At 41.3% G+C, this 21,154-nt stretch overlaps 1 protein-coding gene across 8 annotated transcripts in view; it reads left to right on the top strand.

Moving 5' to 3' along the window:
* Nucleotides 1–21,154, top strand: part of RAD54L2 (RAD54 like 2) — a 107,246-nt gene that overhangs the window by 67,683 nt on the left and 18,409 nt on the right. For all 8 annotated transcript variants that reach the window (XM_072941364.1, XM_072941365.1, XM_072941368.1 and 5 more), the window contains 11 exons: nt 11,454–11,655; nt 12,607–12,746; nt 13,222–13,338; nt 13,662–13,888; nt 14,688–14,870; nt 15,012–15,145; nt 16,266–16,462; nt 17,542–17,884; nt 18,597–18,774; nt 20,006–20,257; nt 20,480–20,598. In XM_072941364.1, the coding sequence (XP_072797465.1) occupies nt 11,454–11,655; nt 12,607–12,746; nt 13,222–13,338; nt 13,662–13,888; nt 14,688–14,870; nt 15,012–15,145; nt 16,266–16,462; nt 17,542–17,884; nt 18,597–18,774; nt 20,006–20,257; nt 20,480–20,598 (2,092 nt within the window). The remainder of the gene's footprint in view (nt 1–11,453; nt 11,656–12,606; nt 12,747–13,221; nt 13,339–13,661; nt 13,889–14,687; nt 14,871–15,011; nt 15,146–16,265; nt 16,463–17,541; nt 17,885–18,596; nt 18,775–20,005; nt 20,258–20,479; nt 20,599–21,154) is intronic.

Consider the following 21,154-nt stretch of genomic DNA (forward strand, 5'->3'; position numbering starts at 1 on the left):
AATTTAAAAATACTCAACATCCATTCGTTGAGCATCTGTTAGGCAGCTGGCATTTTTGTTAGACTTGAGAGATACAGTGGAGAATGAGATGGTCAGAATCCCTGCCCTCAAGGAGCTACATTCTAGACAGATGATAAGTGTTGAATCAAGTTACTAAAATAACTTCAGATCTTGAGAAGAACCATGTAAACAAAAAAGAAAGGGAATGAGCCCCAGGGGTAGTGAGGAAGGGCCTATTTCAGCTAGAGTGGTATAGTGGTGGTGGTAGTAGGGCTCTCTGACGGTGTAGTATTTATGCTTGTTTTTCAAAGAATCAACTTTTGGTTTTGCTGTTGCTTTTACTCTTAAAGTATGTTTTCCTCTGTTTCATTAATCTGCTCTTATCTTCATTTGTCTTCCTGCTACTTTCTTTGGGTTTAGTTTCCTGTTCTTTTTCTAATTTTTTTGTGAAGAAAATTTACATCATTAATTTTCACTCTTCATTATTTTTTGACATTAATTTAAGGCTATGAATTTCTTTTTAAGGATAACTTTGGCGATATCACAAAATTTTAAAAATCAATTATATAATTTGCACACATTAAAATTCACATCTTTTACCTGCATAGGTCGATGACTGTTGACAAATGTATATACGTACATTATCATCAATCTAATCAGGATATGGAAAATATCCATTTTCCCAGAAAGTTCTCTCATGCCCTTTTGTAGTCAGTTTTCCAGGCACTGAACTGAATTCTGTCATTATAGGTTAGCATTATATAGAATTTTATATAAATGGAATTATATGATACCTATTCTTTTGTCCTTGGCCTCTTGCTCATCTGTGTTGTTGCACAAGGGTTCCAATTTCTCTGTGTTCCTTTTTATTGCTGAGTAGTGTTTCAGTTCCATGAGTGTACTGCTCCTTGTTTATACATCACCTGTTGATGGACATTTAATCTTATGACTAAAGCTGCTTTGAACATTCCTGTAAAAGTTTTAATTAGAGATATGCTTTCATTTCTTTATAGATAGAGTATCAATAAGTGAATTGTGAGGTTGTATGGTAGGTATATGTTTAACTTTATCAGAAACTGCCAAAATGTTTTCCACAGTGATTGTACCACTTCACACTCCTACCAGCAGTGCATGAGAGTTCCAAGTGACCCATATCCTTGCCAGCAATTGGTATGGCCAGTCTTATTAATCTTAGCCATTCTAGTGGGTGTCAAGTGGTATCTGATTATACTTTAAATTTGTATTTCCCTAATGATTTTGAGCGCCTTTTCATGTGTTCATTGGCCATTTGTATCTCTTTTCCCGAGGTGTCTGTTCCTCCCCTTTTGCTCTTCTTTATTGGGTTGTTTGTTGTCATTTTACTGAGTTATAAGAGTGTTTTAAAAAATATATTCTAAATACAAGTCTTTTGTCAGATATATATACTGCTGTTGTCTACAAGACTGTGACTTTTCTTTTTTATTGAGTTATAATTAACATACAATATTATATTCATTTCAGGTGTACAACCTAGTGATTCAATATTTTATACATTATGAAATAATCACCACAATATGACCAGTTACCATCCATCACATAAAAAGTTGTTACAATATTATTAACTATATTCCTTATGTATACATTACATTTCCATGATTTTTTTCAATAGCTGGAAGTTTATATCTTTTTTTTTTAAGAATTTTTTTTTTTTTTTTTGCTAGGGTAGGGGAGGTAATTAGGTTTGTTTATTTTGTATATATATAAAATAGGAGGTACTAGGGATTGAACCCAGGACCTTGTGCATGCTAAGCATGTGCTCTAACGCTTGAACTATACCCCCCCATGCCTTGGTAGTTTGTACCTCTTAATCCTCTTCACCTATTTCCTTCATCCCCACCCCCACCCCCCCTTCCCTCTGGCAACCACCAGTTTGTTCTCTATATCTGTGAGTCTGTTTATGTTTAATTTTGTTTGTTTGTTTTGTTTTTTTAGATTCCACTAAGTGAAATCACATGGTATTTGTCTTTCTTTGTTTAACTTATTTCACTTAGCTTAATACCCTCCAGGTCCATCCATGTTGCTGCAAATGGCAAGATTTCATTCTTTTTATGGCTGCATAGTATTCCCCTTCTCTGGAATCTTGTCCCTTCAACCCCTGGTTGTCTCAGAATCTCTTCCATGCCTTCAAAGGGGTTTTGTTGTTGTTTGTTTAAATTTGGTAACATATTTCTAGTAGTTCTTGGTACAAGCTTTGGTTTGCCTCAAGATATTACACCTTAGCTGGACACAGAAGCAAGCCAACTTAAAAAAAAATGTGTTTATTGAGATATAACACACCGTTTTTAAGTGTACAATTCAGTGATTTTTAGTGTATTTGCAAGGTTGTACAACCATCAATACTGTCTAATATCAGAACATTTTCATCACTCCAAAAAGAAACCCTGTTACCTGTAAGCAGTCATTCTTATTATCCTCTCCCCTAGCTCCTTTCATCCACTGTCCTAGTTTCTGTCTATACAGATTTACCTCTTCTGTGCATTTCTATAAGTGGAATCATGCAATATGTGGCCTTTGTGTCTAACTTGAACTTAGCATAATAACTAAGTCAACTCTGTGTGTGTGGTAAAATATGTGTAACATAAAATTTAGCATCTTAGCTATTTTTAAGTGTACAATACTATGGCATTAAGTATATTCACGTTGTTGTGCAACCATCATCACTATCTATCACTTTAACTTTTTTATCATTTCCTTCTGAAACTCTGTACCCATTAAACAATTACTCTCCATTCCCTCCTCCCTCCCAGCCCTTGGGAACCTTGGGAGCCACCCTTTACTTTCTGTCTCTATGATTTTAACTACTCTAGGTACCTCATATAAGTGGAATCATACAGTGTTTGTCTTTTTGTGACTGGCTTATTTCATTTAACATAGTGTCCTCCAGATTCATCCATGTGGTAGCATGTGTCAGAATTTCCTTCCTTATGTAAGGCTAAATAATAGTCCATTGTACATATATACCACATTTTGCTCCTTCTTTCATCTGTCCATGGATACCTGGGCTGCTATGAACACGAATGTATAAATATTTCTTTGAGACATTACTTTCAGTTTTCTGGAATATATGTCTAGAAGTGGACTGGTATATATATATATAAAAGTGGAACCTATGGTAATTCTGTGGTTAATCTTTTGAAGAATTGTTTTCCACAGCAGCTGTGCCATTTTACATTCCGACCAATAGTGCACAAGTGTTCCAATTTCTCTGCATCCTTGCTGATACTTTTTTTTTTGATAGTAGCCATCCTAACGGGTGTGAGATGGTATGTTATTATAGTTTTGATTACATTTCACTAACGATTAGTGATGTTGAACATCTTGTCATGTGCTTTTTGGCCATTTGTATATCTTCTTTGGAGAAATGCCTGTTCATATCCTTTGCCCATTTTTGAATCAGTTTGTTTTTTGTTATTGAGTTCTAGGAGTTCACTATATGTTCTGGATACTAATCCCTTATTAACTGTATGATTTGGAAATATTTTCTCCCATTTCATAGATTGCCTTTTTGCTCTGTTGATAGCGTATTTTGATACACAAAATTACAAAATTTTGATGCACAAAATTAAAAATTTATGATGTCCAATGTTCCTTTTTTTTTCTTTTATTGCCTGTGCCTTTGGTGTCATATCTAAGAAGTCATTTCTAAACCCAGTGTCATGAAATTTTCTGCCTATGTTTTCTTCTAAGAGTTTTGTAGTTTTAGGTTTCACAGTTAGATCTTTGATCCATTTTGAATTAATTTTTGTATAAGGTAAGAATCCAGTTTCATTCTTCTGCATGTGAATATCTAGTTTTCCCAGCACCTTTTACCAGAGTGGCTGTCCTTTTTCTATGGAATGGTATTGATACTTTTGCTGAACACCCTTTTGACCACATATGTGAGAGTTTATTTCTGGGCTCCATTCTCTTTCATTGGTATATATATTTCTGTTTATGCCAGCACAACACTGTTTTGATTACTGTAGCTTTGTAGGAAGTTTTGAAATCAGGAATTGTGAGTCCTCCAATTTTGTTCTTTTTCAAAATTATTTTCTCCTGTTTTTGTAAATAAAGTTTTACTGACACACAGCTGTGTTCATTCACTCATTTGTTTATGTATGGTTGCTTTTGAGCTACAAGGGCAAAGTTGAGTAGTTGCAACAAAGACCTCATATCTAAAGTATTTACTATCTGACTCTTTACAGAAAAAGAAAAAGTTTGCCAATCTCTGAACATTAAAATTCCATGCTTATTTCCCCAGCTGTAGTGCATTGTACCACAAATAAGTAAATCAAAAGGGGAAAATGTTTGTACAAAGATGCTTATGCCGCTGTAAGTGTGAATGAAAAATAAGAAACAGCACAAATGCCCAACATCAGGGGAATGACAAAATATTCTGTGATATGCTGATACCTTGCCATTAAAATGACATGTGGAATATATCAAAGAAATATTTATGTATAAAACAAGTGACCAAAGCAGAACACAAGATGATATGTATTCACTGATTACCAGTATAAAGTAAATGTATATTAACAAATATGGGACAGTTGAGGTCTAAATAGTTTAGAGATTAGTGCTTGTTACATTTTGTTCTTCATTAAAACTTCTAAAATTAAAAAAAATATTGAATTTTTTATTCTGGAAAATTCAAACATAATTTAAAAAAATAAAGACATAGTTTTAAAAAATGGTAAAATGAACCATGTGTTCCCAGTACTCTCTTTCAGTTGTTATGAATACAGGGCTAGTCTTCTTTTATCTGTTCTCCACCTAGCCATGGATTATTTGGAAGTACTAGTTCCTTGACAAATAAGATTTTATCTATAAAGAGTGTATTTTATCTATAAAGAGTATATTTTATCTATAGAGAGTGTATTTGCTCTCTAACATAAAAAGTCCCTAAAAAACAACAAAACAAAACAAACACCATACCATCATCACATCTAAATTTTTAAAATCAATAATCCCTTACATTGTAAAATATCCAGATAATCCTTGATTATCTTTGAAAAGTTATTTTTACTGGTATGCTAATTTATTTAAGTCCCTACTAGGCCCACATTTAGTTAATTTGTCTTTTTAATTTCCTTAACATACAAGCTTTTAAAATAATATCTAAGATGTAACCTACCTCTTTTTCATTTTCTTTTTTTTATTGCAATTTATTTGTAAAAGAAAAGGGTTCACATATTTTGTAGTTTTGCACATTTCTAGACTTTGCTGATTGCACTGCTGTGGTCTTGTTTATCAGGTTTAATATAGTCCTTTGTTCCCTGCATTTTTGCAAACCGGGAGTGAGATATCAAGATGTGTTTGGATTCAGGTTCAGTGTTTTGGTGCGCATACATCACAGGCATGTATGTATCCTATCGCATCAGGATATCATGTCAGGAGACACATGGTAAGACTTGAAATCCACTGATCTTTGTTTATACAGATGGGATTATGGAAGAAGAAAATAATAGAATAGCTGGAGGGAGGGCTCTGGAAGTGTTTGTACCTTATACCCCTAATGAATGAAATACAGGGATTTTTTTTTTCAGAGCTACTCATTTACCTATCATATTTGTTGTTGTGGTGATCATAACGTCTGAGGAGTTTATGTAAGAGTTCATTGGTATTTATATAACTCTGGTGATTATTGCTTGCAACTGGCTCACATGAAGGAGAAAGTTCAGAGGTGTTTGCCACCAGATCTGATTTCATGATCTTGAACTTGGGTGATAATAGTCACTGACTTTTAAACCATGCAGACACTAATTTTCCTTTGTCAAAGCACATATGTCTAACTTCTTGTTGAATCTTTTATCTTTTTTCCTCAGTGGCTTTTGGTGGATTATCTAGAATTTTGGGGTGGGCTGTTTTTCAAAAGTTAAATTATTTATTTTAGTTAGGTTGTGAATTCACATGGTTCAATATTCAGAAGGTACAAAAGAGCATAGTGAAAAGTTACATTTTGACTAAGGGAAAAATTAACTATATTTTGAAATAGCTGTTTTATTATTAAGAATAGTTTAAGATGTGGTTTCTACTATAATGTTATGTGGAAACCAAAAACTTCACAATAAGCATCATGAAGCAGTAATGAAGGACTTGTAAAACACTGACTTACATTGCAGCAAACTTTAAATATCAGAACATCCATAAACTAAAACCCTTTCACAAGCAAACAGTTGTTGAACACAGAAGCTAAGGATTCATTCAAAGAATGCTAGGTGGTAAGGAGCGGTTTAAACCTGTATCCTGTATATAAAGGAAAGGAGAAACCTGTGTCTGAACTCACTGTGCATGAGAGTTGTACAAACTATGTCTGATCATTTAAAAATTGCTGCAGTGCTTGGCTGCATTCAACCCATGCCAGACAGGAATTCACAGTTGAGCTTCACAAGTTGGAATGTTTGATGGTGAATGTGTGACATTGAAAGGCTATCAGGTTCTGTTCTTCCTCCTCCCAGGAACAGCCCACTCTGCAAGGCAGAAACCAGAAGAAAGAAATATAATAGTTAGCAACAAGTTCCCACTGCCCAACACATTAAGTTCAAACGTTTCTGCCTGACATTTAAAACCTGCCCTCTACATTCTGACTCTGTCTTGTTGCCTACTCTCTAACCTTGCCTCCAACTGTTCCTCCAAGTGGTTACTCAATAAATTTGCTTGTGAAATAGAAACAAAACAAAAGGCTTCAAGGCCAGAAGAACATCAAAGGTCATTACCAGAACAGGTCAAAGGACCCAGCAAAACACCATGTTCAAGTGTGCCAACCCAGCCCCAAGTGTAATTGGTGTGTCAGTCAGGCTGCAGTGTTGGTGAAGTGGCCAAATTAGCAGTGGGTGTTCCCTGTTAGGGAATGTGCTGTCCAGCCACCTGTCCTTTGGGAGGAGAAATTTGATGGCCTCCCTTTTTAGGAGGGAAGAATCGAGGGCTGTGACTTAGGAGGGAGGTGACAGCAGTACTGTGTGACAGTGCCATAGAAATATTAGCTCTTTGGAGGGGTGGGGTGCCTGAAGGAATAATAGTCCTTAAGGAAAACCAAGAATTGCTGAGCTTTCCTCCTGTGGTGCTTCAGATGGAAACGAGAAAGGACTGCTTAAGGAGAGTAGTGCATTTGGGAGGACATCTTGTCAGACTTGCAGCTCTACCTTAGAGCTTCTTTTTTAGTTCTCATGTCCAGCTGGACACCGGAGCAATGACACCTTGCTTCCTCAGCAGGCAGAACATGTTCCCAAGCCAAGGCTCATGTTGCATTCTCAATGCCACTTGCCATGCTGGACTCTGCTGCCTTTAGGAGGCCTTTTATACAACATCTACTGTGGGCCCAGTGGTAATAGAGAGGGGACTGTGATGTTTTAACCTCTTGCTCATTTTAATAGTATTGCAGTGTTCCGTCATGAACATTTTTTGGTGCCTCCCTTGGCCATGTCCCCTTTGCTCTTCAGAAAGCAAAGGTTGTCTGCCTAATACCTTCAGTGATCTCAGTGTGTAAGGGCCAAGGAGGATGCTCCCAGTGCTGCTTCTGGGCATTCACATGTGAGTGTGTGTGCATGTATGCACCCACCATCCACCTTCACCCCCAGCTTCTACAATGGCCACTTGAGCTTCCTCTCCCCACCGAACCACCAGGCACTGGGATGTAGAATGCTAGGGAAAGAAAAGGCTTTGCAAGTAGTCCTCTCTAGGACAGGCATTGACTTCTGTGCCGTCCAGCATCCAGGGAGAATCTTGGATCTACACCTAAATTTTCCTTGGAAAAGGAGCTCCCGGGAAGACGCAGGAAAGTGGGTGTTGGGTTGGAAGGCCACTCCTCCTGCTGTTTTGCTTAATTCATTTTAGCCAATATTGAACCTCATTTACTTTCCTAACCATTCCACCTTGTTTATTTATTATCTTTTTTTTTAAATGGAGATACTGGAGATTGAACCCAGAACTTCATGCATGCTAAGCATACTCTACCACTTGAGCTATACGCTCCCCACCATTCCACCTTGTTTAGAGTTTCTGTTCTTTTGCTCATGCTTCTAAAAATATCTATCTAGAATGTTCTTTCTTTTCTTTCTTTATAAGCTGGTGCCTGCCCATTCTGTTAGATCAAACCCAGGTCTCACTTTTCCCAAGGAAACAGTCCCCATTACCAACGATAGGCAAGCCTGGACTAGGTGTCCTTTCCCCAAGTGTTGTTGCTATTAGGCACTCCACTGTATACGTGTGTATGTGTTTCCCTGTGTGGACCATTCCATTATGCCTTGGCACAGGGCTCCTACATAGTAAGTAGATGCTCAAATGTATGTTAGGCTAAACTAAAAGCAGGGATGGAGAGGTGACAGTGGCTGGTTTGTGGCGGTCTCATGTGCAGAGGTTTAGAATGAAGTAATCTACAACTTCATATGGGGTTTGTGTGTATGTGTGTGTGTGTGTAAGAAACACTCATTTTCTAAGAACAAAATGCAGTTTGCATATGTTATTTCTGCATCTCCACTTACTTTCTTATTTCTGATCTTTGATTAGGATATATAATTGAAGTCTGAGTTCTCCACACAAATGAATAGTGCTACCTAGCGTGGCTGACCAAGACCCAGAGCTTTGTATGCCTCCAGGCTGTTGAATGTGGTTGGGAGTATGGAGTTTGACAGACTTGAGTTTAAAGAATAATATTTTCAATGGGAGAGCTATTTACATCCTCATTTTACAAATTTAGGAACTATGGTTCAGAGAATTTGAACCCATGAACATAGAGCTAATAAGTGACAGAGCCAGGATTGCCTGACTACAAAGCGCATTCTCTTAACTGTCTGTTCTCATTTTCCTGTATACCGATAGACAAGTCTTCTTAAGTTTTTAGGGCTTCATTGTATCATACTTAGAATGAGAGGAGCGAAAATCACTTTGTAGAAAGAAAGATGAAACCAAACCTATTCCTTATATCTGGAATAGTAGTAGTCATAGTAAAAGCAGCAGCTTGTTTTATTTAGTGTTTATTATATGCCAGGCATTGTTCTAGCGCTTTGTTTAGGCTATTTCATATAGTCATCACCACAAACCCTCTGAGGTTAAGGACTAACAGGGCAGTTGTTATTCTCTTTATAAGTGAGGAACAGAAAGGTTATAACAAGGGGCAGAGCTGATGTTCACATCCCAGTAGGCTGGCTTCAGTGTCCATACTGAACCCCTAACCTCTGTCATCTTTTAGGAAACATTAGTTTCCAACTCCATGCTATTCTAAAATCTGGCACCAATATGAAAGAGACCATAAGGAACTCAGAGTGGTAACAGGGCAAGGAGGGCATCCTCAAGGCATGGAAGATGAGCAGTAACAGTATATCTGGGAAACTCATGATTCCCTGATTCAGCCACGGATTGGTGAGATGGCCCATTTGTTATTTTTATGTGGTTGAGTGCATTGGATGATGACCCAAGGTATGTCTTTTTTTCAGCTTGGGGATGCTAACTGGTTCAGTTAACTGGTTCACTCATTGAAATCTATGGCAGCCCTGACCTCCCTTTACCAAAGTCTACAGGGTTGAGTGTTTCTTCTTGAATCCATACTGTCATAAAATGTTGAATATATAAATGAAGAAGAAGGGACAAATCTCCCTTCCAGAAAAACTCCAAGTAATAAATGTGGAAGCAAAGAGGAAAATTGAAAAGCACCATTAGAACAGCACAATACTAATTGCTCTAGGTAAGATCCACTGATGAATGTTAAAATTAGTGGGTGAAACGTCTAAGAAACAGGATATTTGCATTTGCATTCTCAAAGCCCCTCCCCAAACTTTTTTTTGTATGTGGTTTTAACATATGTTCAGAAATTCTTTGATACCCCTCCCAGCAGGTAATGAAGCTTAATTCTCTCCCCACTGAATGTGGGTCAGACTTAGTGATTGGCCTCTAATGAATAAAAAAATGGAAAGGGAAAAATAGTAATTTTACAGTGAAGAAATTTTGTAGACACCACTTCAAGGTCAATGTCACCAGTAATAAGCCATGTTGATATCATGTACTCTGATAAGGTGATGAGAAGCGCACTTCACCTCTGTGGTGTTCTTTCCTAAATATCACAACCCCAATCTAATCATCAGACAAACCCAAATTGGGGGACAGTCTACAAAACACCTGACCAGTGCTCTTCAAAAAAGTGTCAAATTCATGAAAGACAAGAATAGACTGAGAAACTGCTGCAGTTTAGGGGAGACTAAAGAGACAAGACAACTAAATGCAATATGATATCCTAGATGGGATACTATGATGGGAAAAGGATAATAGTGGAAAACTGGTAAATCCAAAATAACAAATAAAAATAATCCCACCAAAACCCCCAACTTCCTGCCTCCTTCCTGCCTGAGAGCCAAATGGCACTGACTAGAGTACCTCAGTTTCAGCATTTATGTTCTAGTTTTGAATTCCCCTTACCTTTGGGAAAGAAGGCCTTTTAGTTGTATAGTGCTTGTATCTGGAAGGCTCTGGTGGACTTGGGCACAGGTCTATGTGATTGTCAAAGCCTGCCCATCCAGTGAACAGAATGCTGCTCTGCAGATGAGGAGAGGGATATACATACACATGGACCCTCCTACCCAACCCTAGTCCTTTCTGGTGGTTGATACCATAAATCACATTCCCTCTGCTAGGAATTTCTTCCCTTTTTCCTGCTATCCCCAAGGCAATACCTTTAGACGTTCTATTCATCTTTCAAGGCCTCACTCACATTTTACCTCCCATATAATTCCTTGTGGGATCATCCCACAAAGTAGCACTTTTCATATTCTGTGACCCTAACACAGTTATTTGTGGTTTAACTAATTACCACTGGCTGAAAAATGGTGTCTTGAACTTTTAAGTTCTTTAGTTCAGTTGGCCTGCCCCTCCTTTGGTTTTTAGCACACTTTACCTTATTATGTCTAGAAAACAAACTCCTTGAAGGGAAGAGGTCTTATCAATATCCCTTGAAGCAACCAGAGCAGTGCTTGCCATGTTGTAAACCCTTATTAAATGGTTGGTAAATTGGATAGGTGAACTTTTTAAGATACTGCAGGAAGGAGTATTTTCCCTGCTGGCAGACAAGATTTGCTTAGAGTCACACACAAGTGAGTGTGAGCTGTACTTGGAACCCATTTGTCCCTTTCTGAGCAGTCGAGGCCATGATGCTTCCTCACTCTGATCATAGTGCTAAATCATATCAAGAGTGATGGCTCTCATTTGTCATAAGTCTGCTCTGAGCATGCGCACTATTTGGTCCTCACAGCAGCTCTAAAGTGTGGGCATTACTATCCTAATTTTATAGATAAGTCCATTGAGGTTCAGAGAGATGTAACTTGGCTTATTAGATCATCAGCTAATAAGTTGCTGAGTTGAGATTTGAATACTGGTGTGTCTGGCATCAAAACCCATTTTTCTTCCAGTAAAGTTTGGTCCCTGACACTTCTTTCCCCTTGTCTTTTCAGACCCATCCCTGGAAGACATGTGTGGCACTGAGTGTGCCCAGCTGGAGGAAGATGGGCAGCGGCCACTGCGGTGCACTTCAACTACCTCATCTCAGTCTGAGCCTTCAGAGCAGCTTAGGCACCACCAAGGCAAAAGCCTAGCCTCCGAAGACCCCAAAAAGAAGAGAGCTCAGAAGCCCTCCCACATGAGGAGAAACATACGGTGAGCTGTGCTCTGGGTAGGAGGAGAAGCGAGGGAGTAGAAGTATTACTTTCATTTGATGGCTGTTGGTAGAAGAAGGGCTGGTTTGAGCAGGAGAGTCCTGTTTCCAAAGGAGAAAAGTGTAAGCTGCGTGCCCCAATTAATAGTGAAGATGCAGCTCAGGACCGCTGGGTCTGGGCTGTCAGAGGATACAGGGTGGATGTGGATGGCACTTGAGCACCACTGGGGAGTGCACTACTCTGTAGAGGTCCTGGGAAGCAACCATAGGGTGCTCTGGTTAGACTCTGTTTCTTCCTTTATTTTTTCCTAATGTCTCAAAATTAGAGGAGATAAAAAGTTGAGTTCTCATCCTCCTAGAACTCAACTTCAGTTGGCAGGGAACTATCTGGTCCAAAGCAGGGCTTCTTCCTTGACCTAAGAGAACAGCAGATGTGAACTTCCGTAACTATCCAAATCCTCAACAGTCCTTTCTTCTACCAGTAACAATTTTACTATTGAAAGAAGATAAGTGATACTTTTCTCCTCCTACCCTCATTTTTTTTAAGCATGACCCCTTGAAAATATTACTCTAAGTTTGGAAAATAAGCCTGTAGAATCATCCATAATCCCACTTCCCCATGCAACAACTTATTTTTTATACTGCTTTTTAGCTTTATGAATCACATATTATTCTGTTTTACTCTTGGTCTGTTATATGCAGAGATGAGTCAGCAGGGGCATCTGTCAGGAAGTTAAATAATATGAAAAATATGTTAGCCCAGAACCACCTGAGCCTTGAAGTCCCATTTATTTTTTAATCTTGCCCATTGCATGGGTGTAGTGAGACTGATGTGGCTTCTCCTCCCACCTCAGCTCTCTGAGCTCAGCAATGGTGATTTCCCTCTTTAGCTTGACATTACATTGCCCAAATCTCAAGTGAACCCAAGTACTCTATCTTATTTTAATGTTTAGAAAGCTGCTCCGGGAAGATCAATTGGAGCCAGTTACCAAAGCAGCACAACAGGAAGAATTGGAAAGAAGGAAGCGCCTGGAACAGCAAAGGAAGGATTATGCAGCCCCTATTCCCACTGTTCCCCTGGAGTTCCTTCCCGGTAAGCAGTGGAGGTGGCAGGAAAGGCCCGGTGCTGCACGGAGAAGAGGCCCTTGATGTGTATAGTGGTCAAGGACAGATATGGAGTAAGATTGTGGCCTCTCAGGAATGCTTTCAAGTCATCTGTCTTCTTAGGAGCACACAGTCAGTAGGATCTCATATTAAAAGTTAAGATGGATAAAAGTGTGCCTCCTCAAATTGATCTTATTTCGATTTTCCCCTCATAACTTTGGATTTTAACATGCCAAGGGTTAGGGCCTTTTCTAGTGGCGCAGTGTAGATACCAGGAGGTAAGAACCAGTAGAGAAAATGGAATTTGGAAAGGGTGCAGAGGTTTCTGAGATGTCCTTTACTTCTCTCCTCAGAGGATAGTCCCTCTGAGAACAACAAGAGGAGGATGGCAAGTCATTTGGGAGAAGATGTTTGAGCTAAATGTGGTTTTGACATTCCCGTCTGTCTTTTTTTTTTTTTCCTAGAGGAAATTGTCTTAAGAGCAAGTGATGGTCCCCAACTGCCTCCTCGGGTCTTAACCCAGGAAGTCATTTGTTTGGACAGTAGCAGTGGCAGTGAGGATGAAAAAAGCAGTCGAGATGGTAAGATCGAGCCAGAGGTGCCCCTCCTTCCTCCTGACCAATGTTCACCCTGAGAAATTGGCTGTACCTTTGCCTAGTACAGAGTTCAGTCCTTCCTCATTCAGTTTGGGGTCTGACTGTGACAAATTTCTCTGAGTCTCCTTGGTAAATTTAAGTTTTCCTCTTGTCTTAACTTGAAGCAGAAAGAGAGAAATAATAGAAATAAACATTTTTATAAGTGTTAACAAGTTCTAACTTTGTTTCCACGTTCTTTTGTTTTAACAACGGGCAGTAAGTTATCTCTGCTCCCTGGGTTTTTGTTTTTGTTTTGTTGGCTGTCTCAGAGGTGATTGAACTGAGCTCTGGAGAGGAGGACACTCTGCACATTGTGGACAGCAGTGAATCTGTCAGTGAGGAGGATGAGGAAGAGGAGAAGGGTGGCACCCATGTGAATGACGTCTTAAATCAGCGCGATGCTCTGGGGCGGGTCCTCGTCAACCTGAACCACCCTCCAGAGGAGGAGAATGTCTTCCTGGCCCCACAGTTGGCACGGGCAGTGAAACCTCATCAGGTACAGCAAATCTGGGCTCTCCTCTTTGTCTCCTTTCAGCTTCCTTGCTGTGGATATCACCTGCTGGTGGTTGTTAGCATCACAGCCTGTGAAGTACTTGTTTGGTACCACGAGCAGCTGTTGAAAAGGCCTGATTCTTCCTCCCAGCAGTTGATGCTTCAGGATTCCTGATGAATGGGAAGGAACAAGATTTGCCCCATCACGTAAAAGGTGCTGATCTCTTGGCTTAATAATCTTGAGCCTCCTTCTGTGAGATCTGCAAGACTGATTGAGCTGCTCTCTGGAGAGCAGTGGTGTGGTTAGGAACTTGTGGCTCCAGAAGAAATGTGAGACTCAGAGTCTGAGGGACTTTCTAATAGGAGGGATCAGAGTAGTTTGTATTGATCCAGAACTGGGAACCAGGACCAGTGAGTGAAAGCTCCATGAAGGCAGAGGTTGACGCAGCGTAAGAACCTTAATAATAGGAACTGCTCCTCGTGGAATGGGCTGCCTCCAGGTAAACAACCAAAGGCAGCCAGGCCAAGGCTGAGTCAAAGAACCCTGTGGGAATTTGTTACTGAAGAGTCCTGCCTCAGATGGGCCATTGTACTAGGTGAATGCTTTTCTGTTTCCTCCAAGAAGACTGTCACCAGCCAATAAACTAGTCAGGGTACAGGGAAACTTCTGTAGCCGTCCACACTAGCTGTCTGGTATAATGTCTGCTCATTTACTTAATTTTGACTAATTCCAAAGTAAGTAAAACTGGACTCCTGGCCTTTGCCAGCCCCTCTGATATTTGTCTGTGCTTATCCTTTGTCAGATTGGCGGGATCCGGTTCCTGTATGATAACCTTGTTGAGTCCTTGGAGAGGTTTAAGAGCAGTAGTGGCTTTGGCTGTATCCTGGCCCACAGCATGGGTCTAGGGAAAACTTTGCAAGTGATCTCCTTCATCGATGTCCTCTTCCGCCACACGCCAGCCAAAACTGTCCTTGCCATTGTGCCGGTAAGAGTTGGGGAAGGCACCTCTTAGTCACCCCTCTGAAGCACTGGGTTAATGCCTTACTAGGCACTAGACATCTTGACAGAAAGCTCAGCTCTGAGCTTGTTCCCTAAAACTCTCTTTTTGGATTTGACTTTCTGACAGGTTAATACTCTTCAGAATTGGCTGGCAGAGTTCAACATGTGGCTCCCTGCTCCTGAAGCCCTTCCAGCTGACCACAAGCCTGAAGAAATCCAACCTCGGTTCTTTAAAGTTCACATCTTGAATGATGAGCACAAGTAGGTGGCCTGCCCTCTCCTCTCTGCCCCTTTCCTTATAGACTTCTTCCCAGGATCTGGATGTCAAGGCAGTCTATTTGGGTATGTGCCTTCTCCTCCCAGATCCCTTTTGATTTCTTGATGTGTCCCTCTCTCTCTTCTTGCTGCTCATTTTTTTCTCTGTCTGGTTTTTCGGTAAAGTCAGACTTACGTAGCCTGGGACATTTCTTATAGTAATAAAATTCAACATGATAAAACTTTCCATCTTCTAACTTTTCACCTTTTAGATTTATCTTTACTTAGAAACCTAATCACCAATCTCTTCTCTTAAGCATCAATCTATAGTTGACGTTTAATGCTACAGCTTCCAAGCTTTGAAAGATGCAACTCTTTTTTTTTGTTTTCCAAAAATCTAAAGCTATTTGTTGGTCCAAACCAGCTATCCATGCTACCCTTCCCCCATTGATATATTGGATAATTGAGAAGGTAGACTTTCTTTTCTGTGGAGGGTGCCTTTTGTGATGTTTGATCACACACAGCAAAATGAGGAAACTGTGAGTGGCCCCACGGGTGGCTGATCACCTGCTCTTTTCTCCTAGATTTCAGGACTGTTAGTCCCTGTGCAGCTAATGAAATACAGCCAAGGCTCAGTTGTTTAGGAGTAGAGGGACTGTGCTGAGCATCATCTTATCTCCACTGCTCTTTTTTCCCTTTACTGCATGTCCTTTACTCACAAGGCCTGAGCAGGTGAAATATAAAATTGCCTCTGCTTTTACTGCCTTGTGTTTATTGTGGGAATAACTTGAAATTCTCCCTCAGATGTAGTACTATAGTCATGCATGCACATCCAAGGGAGATGTCACTTTTGCTTGTCTTGTACCTTTGAATTCTGGGGGTTTTTTTGTTTTTTTTTTTGTTTTTTTTTTTTTACTGTTTAACCATCATCAATGACCCACTCTGTCCTCAGTTTCTGTAGGATGGTGGGAAAGTCTTCGGGTAGCTAGCCAGCCCTGTGATGCTGCCACATGAAGTCTTTGGCAATAAGGACTTCTAAATATACATCAACACAGCTTTGATTGTGAGAAATTCTTCCTGGGGAGCTGGAGAAGCCATAATATTTTCTTTCTGTTTATTCTTGCAGGACAATGGCGGCTCGTGCTAAAGTGATGGCTGATTGGGTGTCAGAGGGTGGGGTGCTGCTGATGGGGTACGAAATGTACAGACTCCTCACCCTGAAGAAATCCTTTGCCACAGGTAGACCGAAGAAAACCAAGAAACGTTCTCACCCAGTCATCATTGATCTGGATGAGGAAGATCGACAGCAGGAGTTTCGGAGAGGTGGGCAGGCTCTCTGGAAGTACTCCTAGGGGTGTTTCAGGAGAAAAGAAATAGTGTCTGCTCTAGCACGTGGTCAAGGGGGAGGCATTATTGATGTGAGCTGTATTGTTAGGAACCAGAAATCCTGGTCTGCAAGATAGGTGGGGTGACCTGCACTGGCTCTCAGAAGGTGCTGGTTTCTCTGCAGGCAGTGGAGTTCTGGTTAGGCCAGGCCACAGACTGGCTTGGGGAGGACTCCCCAGTGTCTTTTATAGAATAGTTAGAAGAGTAACTGCTGCCTCTGCCACTTCCCAGAGATGCTCTGACATAGCATTAAGAAAATATTTCTAAAGTATTTTGAAAATGAATATGCAGAGTAGTAATGATACTGTTTGTGAATTTATCCTAGTTTTCTTTTCTTTTTTTTTTTTTTTGGTGAAAGCTAGTCTCATGTTCTAGTTCTGTCCCCTCTTCAAAGGGGCCTTTGCCTATTTGGGGAGGAAAGGTTTTTTTAGGGTTCAGGGGCTGTTTCATTTTATAAGTCTCTTCATCTATGAGATTATGTTTGGTGTAGGTTTGCTTCTGTGGTAGAGCTGGGATGAATTTGCCATTTAGCAATGACTGGCGAGTAACTCCAGGAAGACCTTGTCCTTTAGCAAATTCCCACCAGCCCACCTTCAGATGGTGCCAAGACACTGGTGAGAGCTGACAGAAGTGTCTGGGTTATTCCCATCAATATCCTTCAGGCTAATTTTTAATCCTAAGCTGGTACTCTTTAAAGTCATGTTCTCTGCTGCCCAGTTGGAATAAACCCTAGGAATGCAAGCCAGCTTTTACTCTTAGCCTAAAGGGAAAACAGTTAAGGAAAGGAAAGAGGGAAAAGGGACATTTACTGCAAGAGTCAACAGGCCAGGTGAACATGTCACACCAAATGTGCAGGAACTTGGATGGCTGGCTCCCTTTCACCAATGGGGGCTGACTCTTGCTTTCCTGCTTCCTTCATTTCTTCTGTCTCCTCCAGGGTGCACCCCTACTTCTCATATTGTTGACTAAGAGCAGACCCTCTCACCCTCTTACTCCGGATCCTCTTCCCTCCCTAGAGTTTGAGAAGGCCTTATGCCGCCCTGGCCCTGATGTGGTGATCTGTGACGAAGGACACCGCATCAAAAACTGCCAGGCCAGCACCTCACAGGCCCTGAAGAACATTCGCTCTCGCCGCCGGGTAGTGCTGACTGGGTACCCCCTGCAGAACAACCTCATCGAGTACTGGTGCATGGTGGACTTTGTGCGCCCAGACTTCCTCGGCACCCGGCAGGAGTTCAGCAACATGTTTGAGCGGCCTATCCTGAATGGACAGTGTATTGACAGCACACCTCAGGATGTCCGCCTCATGCGGTACCGGAGCCATGTCCTGCACAGCCTCCTGGAGGGCTTTGTGCAGAGGTGAGCCATCTCTAGGGCCCTATTTTCTGAATCCTTGGAGAGCCTTCGTGGAAGAGCTTGCCGAGCTTTCCTGAAGGGGAAAGGTTGTTACAGTGCAAGGGCCCCTCCCTAGTAGGGCAATAGTAAAATTTTCCTTTCACTGAACACATTTTCCTGAATAGCTAGCAAATGGTGGATATATCCAGTGTTTCAGTCTCTGAAAGTATGGTCCAGAAGTGCTTCTCTCAAAAGTTAATCTTTGAAGTTACTAGGGATACCTTCCTAACTTGCTGTGAGAAGCAAGAGATAGCTAGCATTCTAATGACTTGAATAAAAGAACAAAATGGTGGTTCTAAGGGGTAGGGCCTAGCCAATTTCAGCATCTTAAAATACATAGATTAGGCAAGTCTGAAGTATCCCTGTGTTTTTCCTTGTTAAGATGACATGTGTGGGAAAAGCTTAGAGAAGCAGCCCTAGGTCATAATGCGAACCTGGAGTTCCCTTGGTCGCCATCACCCTTTCAGGGACCTGGGACAGATCACTCTACCTCTTGCTTTAGTTTTTATCCTCAAAACGAATTTCTTCTTGATGATTGGTGAACTAGTCCTCATTATTGCAAGACTGCTGTGAACATTGAGATCCTAAAGGAGGTGTGGCAGAAATGCAGGGTTCTGTTTCTGTCCTGCACTGACCCCTCCTGGCCACACTACCTTGTCAATTATGACCTTTGTAGGAGAGGCCACACTGTGCTGAAGATTCATCTCCCTGCCAAGGAAGAAAATGTGATCCTGGTACGGCTTTCCAAGATTCAGCGAGATCTATACACACAGTTCATGGACCGCTTCCGGGACTGTGGTAGCAGCGGCTGGCTGGGGCTGAACCCCCTCAAAGCTTTCTGTGTGTGCTGCAAGGTGTGTTGAGGTCTCATGAGATACTAAGATACAGACTAAGGGTTCACATGGTCCCAAGGGAGTTAGTCCTGCTAGGAGTCTTTGATAAAGGAAGACTGATGTGAGAGGGGCCACCTCAGTTCACTGCATTGGGGACTTCAAGGTGGGACAATTCCTGGGAGTGCCACTTATGGGCTATAATGTAAATGGTGCCCCTTAGGGCAATTGTGCAACTCAGCCACACAACTTGTTATACCAAACTTGAGAAATCACTTCTTTTCTCACTGATTTTTTTCACTTGAAAAGTGAGGTGACAGAGAAACACTGTGGGGCAGAGTGTTTGACTGCTAGTGTATTCGAGATTCAAGAAATATATAGCTTAGACAAGTTATTAGGAGTACCTTCCCTTTTAATCCATAGTTAATCAAATCAAGATCTCTTTCATTGTGACAATGCTTGAGATGGCTTAGAGACAGCAAGCCCTAGATATCTTTAGCACTAAGCCTCGTGAACAGGTTGATGAACCCTGACTTACCTTTGATCTGGCCAAATGCTCACTGTTGCCTCACAAGGGGCCTGTTTCTTTGACAGCTCTCAACCAGCCTGTTGGGTACTATTCCTGTTTGACCACTGCTTTAATCAGTCAGCTGAAGGTGTGTGTCTGGTTATGGATGGGGTTTCAAAATATTTCTCCTGTAGCCACAGCCCTAGACCAGGGCCAGGAAGCTAAAGCAGACGTGGTCTGTGAGGATGCTGCATTGCTTAATATACCCTTCCCACCACCTCCCTACACCTTTCCTCAGAATTCTCACCTCCTGCGAGGAATAGTCCCCAAAATGACTTACGGTTGCTCATCTGTAAGTTAGGTACATTTGTCCATAGGGAGAGCTTGGTCTTGTTTCATAGTTTCATACAGTAGTTAACTGTAGCTACATGGTGAAACAGGAATATTCTTGTTTCTGTTTAAATAAGAATACAAGGCTTGTGACGTAGCCTTTTTGATTGTGTGCCAAACATACTGGCATGCCTTCTGGTATGAACTCTCCCATTTATGTATCATGGCAAACAGCTATTTAGTGAAAATGATCGTGCAGTCTCTTTGGCTAAGAGAGGGGTGGGGAGACTAATTTTTGGTGAGACAGTTTGTGCTGTGGGAGGTGTGTGTTTGAGCAAGTGCGTGTTTCCAGGCTCCCTGGGACACCTTTAGATTGTTCTCTGCCCTGTGCTACCTCTCCTTTAACTTGAACCTCAGATCTGGAATCACCCTGATGTGCTGTATGAAGCCCTTCAGAAGGAGAGCCTGGCCAATGAGCAGGACTTGGACGTGGAAGAGCTTGGTTCAGCAGGGACTAGTTCCCGCTGCCCATCACAGGGAACAAAAGGCAAAGGGGAGGACAGCGCCTTGGCCTCTTCAATGGGAGAGGCAACCAATAGCAAGTTCCTACAAGGGGTCGGCTTTAACCCTTTCCAGGAGCGAGGCAACAACATTGTCACTTACGAATGGGTGAGTTGAGCAGATCCTTCTATGGCCATAAACCACTGCTGAGAAGGGATGATAAAAGCCTTTGTGGGGAGCCGGTGGGACGTGCATAGTGCCTTATACTTCCAAGATCTCTGCAGGGAACTATAAAGAATGTTCGTGAGCTACTACCTTGGAGGGAGAGAATTGTATTTCTAGTAATCTGGCCATGGATCTCCTCCAAGCTACCTCATTTCTCTCCTACAGGCCAAAGACCTTTTGGCTAATTACCAGACTGGTGTCTTGGAGAATTCTCCCAAGATGGTACTGCTTTTCCATTTGATCGAGGAAAGTGTGAAGCTTGGGGACAAGATCCTTGTGTTCAGGTAGGAAGAGAAATTCCTGAGAATGTGTCTTTGGTTAAGAGAGACACAGCACCTACACAGTGAGACTGGCTGGGTTTGCACCAGCCCCTTTTTCTTTCTCCATGCCTCTGCAATCAGTGCTTCTTGTGAGGACCTTCTTGTGTTTTGTCTTTTTTGGAGTTTGTTTCTTTGTCCAATACAGTTTCTCTGCAGAGAACAATTTGAAGCCCTAGGCTAACATTAGAGATCACAGTCAAATCCTTCAAATTATAACTCAGGCCATATCTGGCCTGTGTCCTGTTTTTGTGCAGCCTGAGAGCTAGTTTTTACATTTTAAAAGTTTTGTTGTTGTTGTTTTAAATAAATAGGCATATGCAGCAGAGACTGTGTGTGGTCTGCAAAGCCTTAAACTATTTACTATCTGGCCCTTTACAGAAAACATTTGCTGACCTCTGGTCTAATCTGCTTCTATGCCTCCCCAGCCTTTTTTTTTTAAAACTTTGTATGTAAGGCCAGATAAAGTGATCTGATTTGTTCCAGAGTCACATTCTCAGTCTTGCCACAACTTTGAGTCCCA

Source organism: Vicugna pacos, chromosome 17, assembly GCF_048564905.1.
Source record: "Vicugna pacos chromosome 17, VicPac4, whole genome shotgun sequence".
In the NCBI taxonomy this organism is placed as follows: Eukaryota; Metazoa; Chordata; class Mammalia; order Artiodactyla; family Camelidae; genus Vicugna; species Vicugna pacos.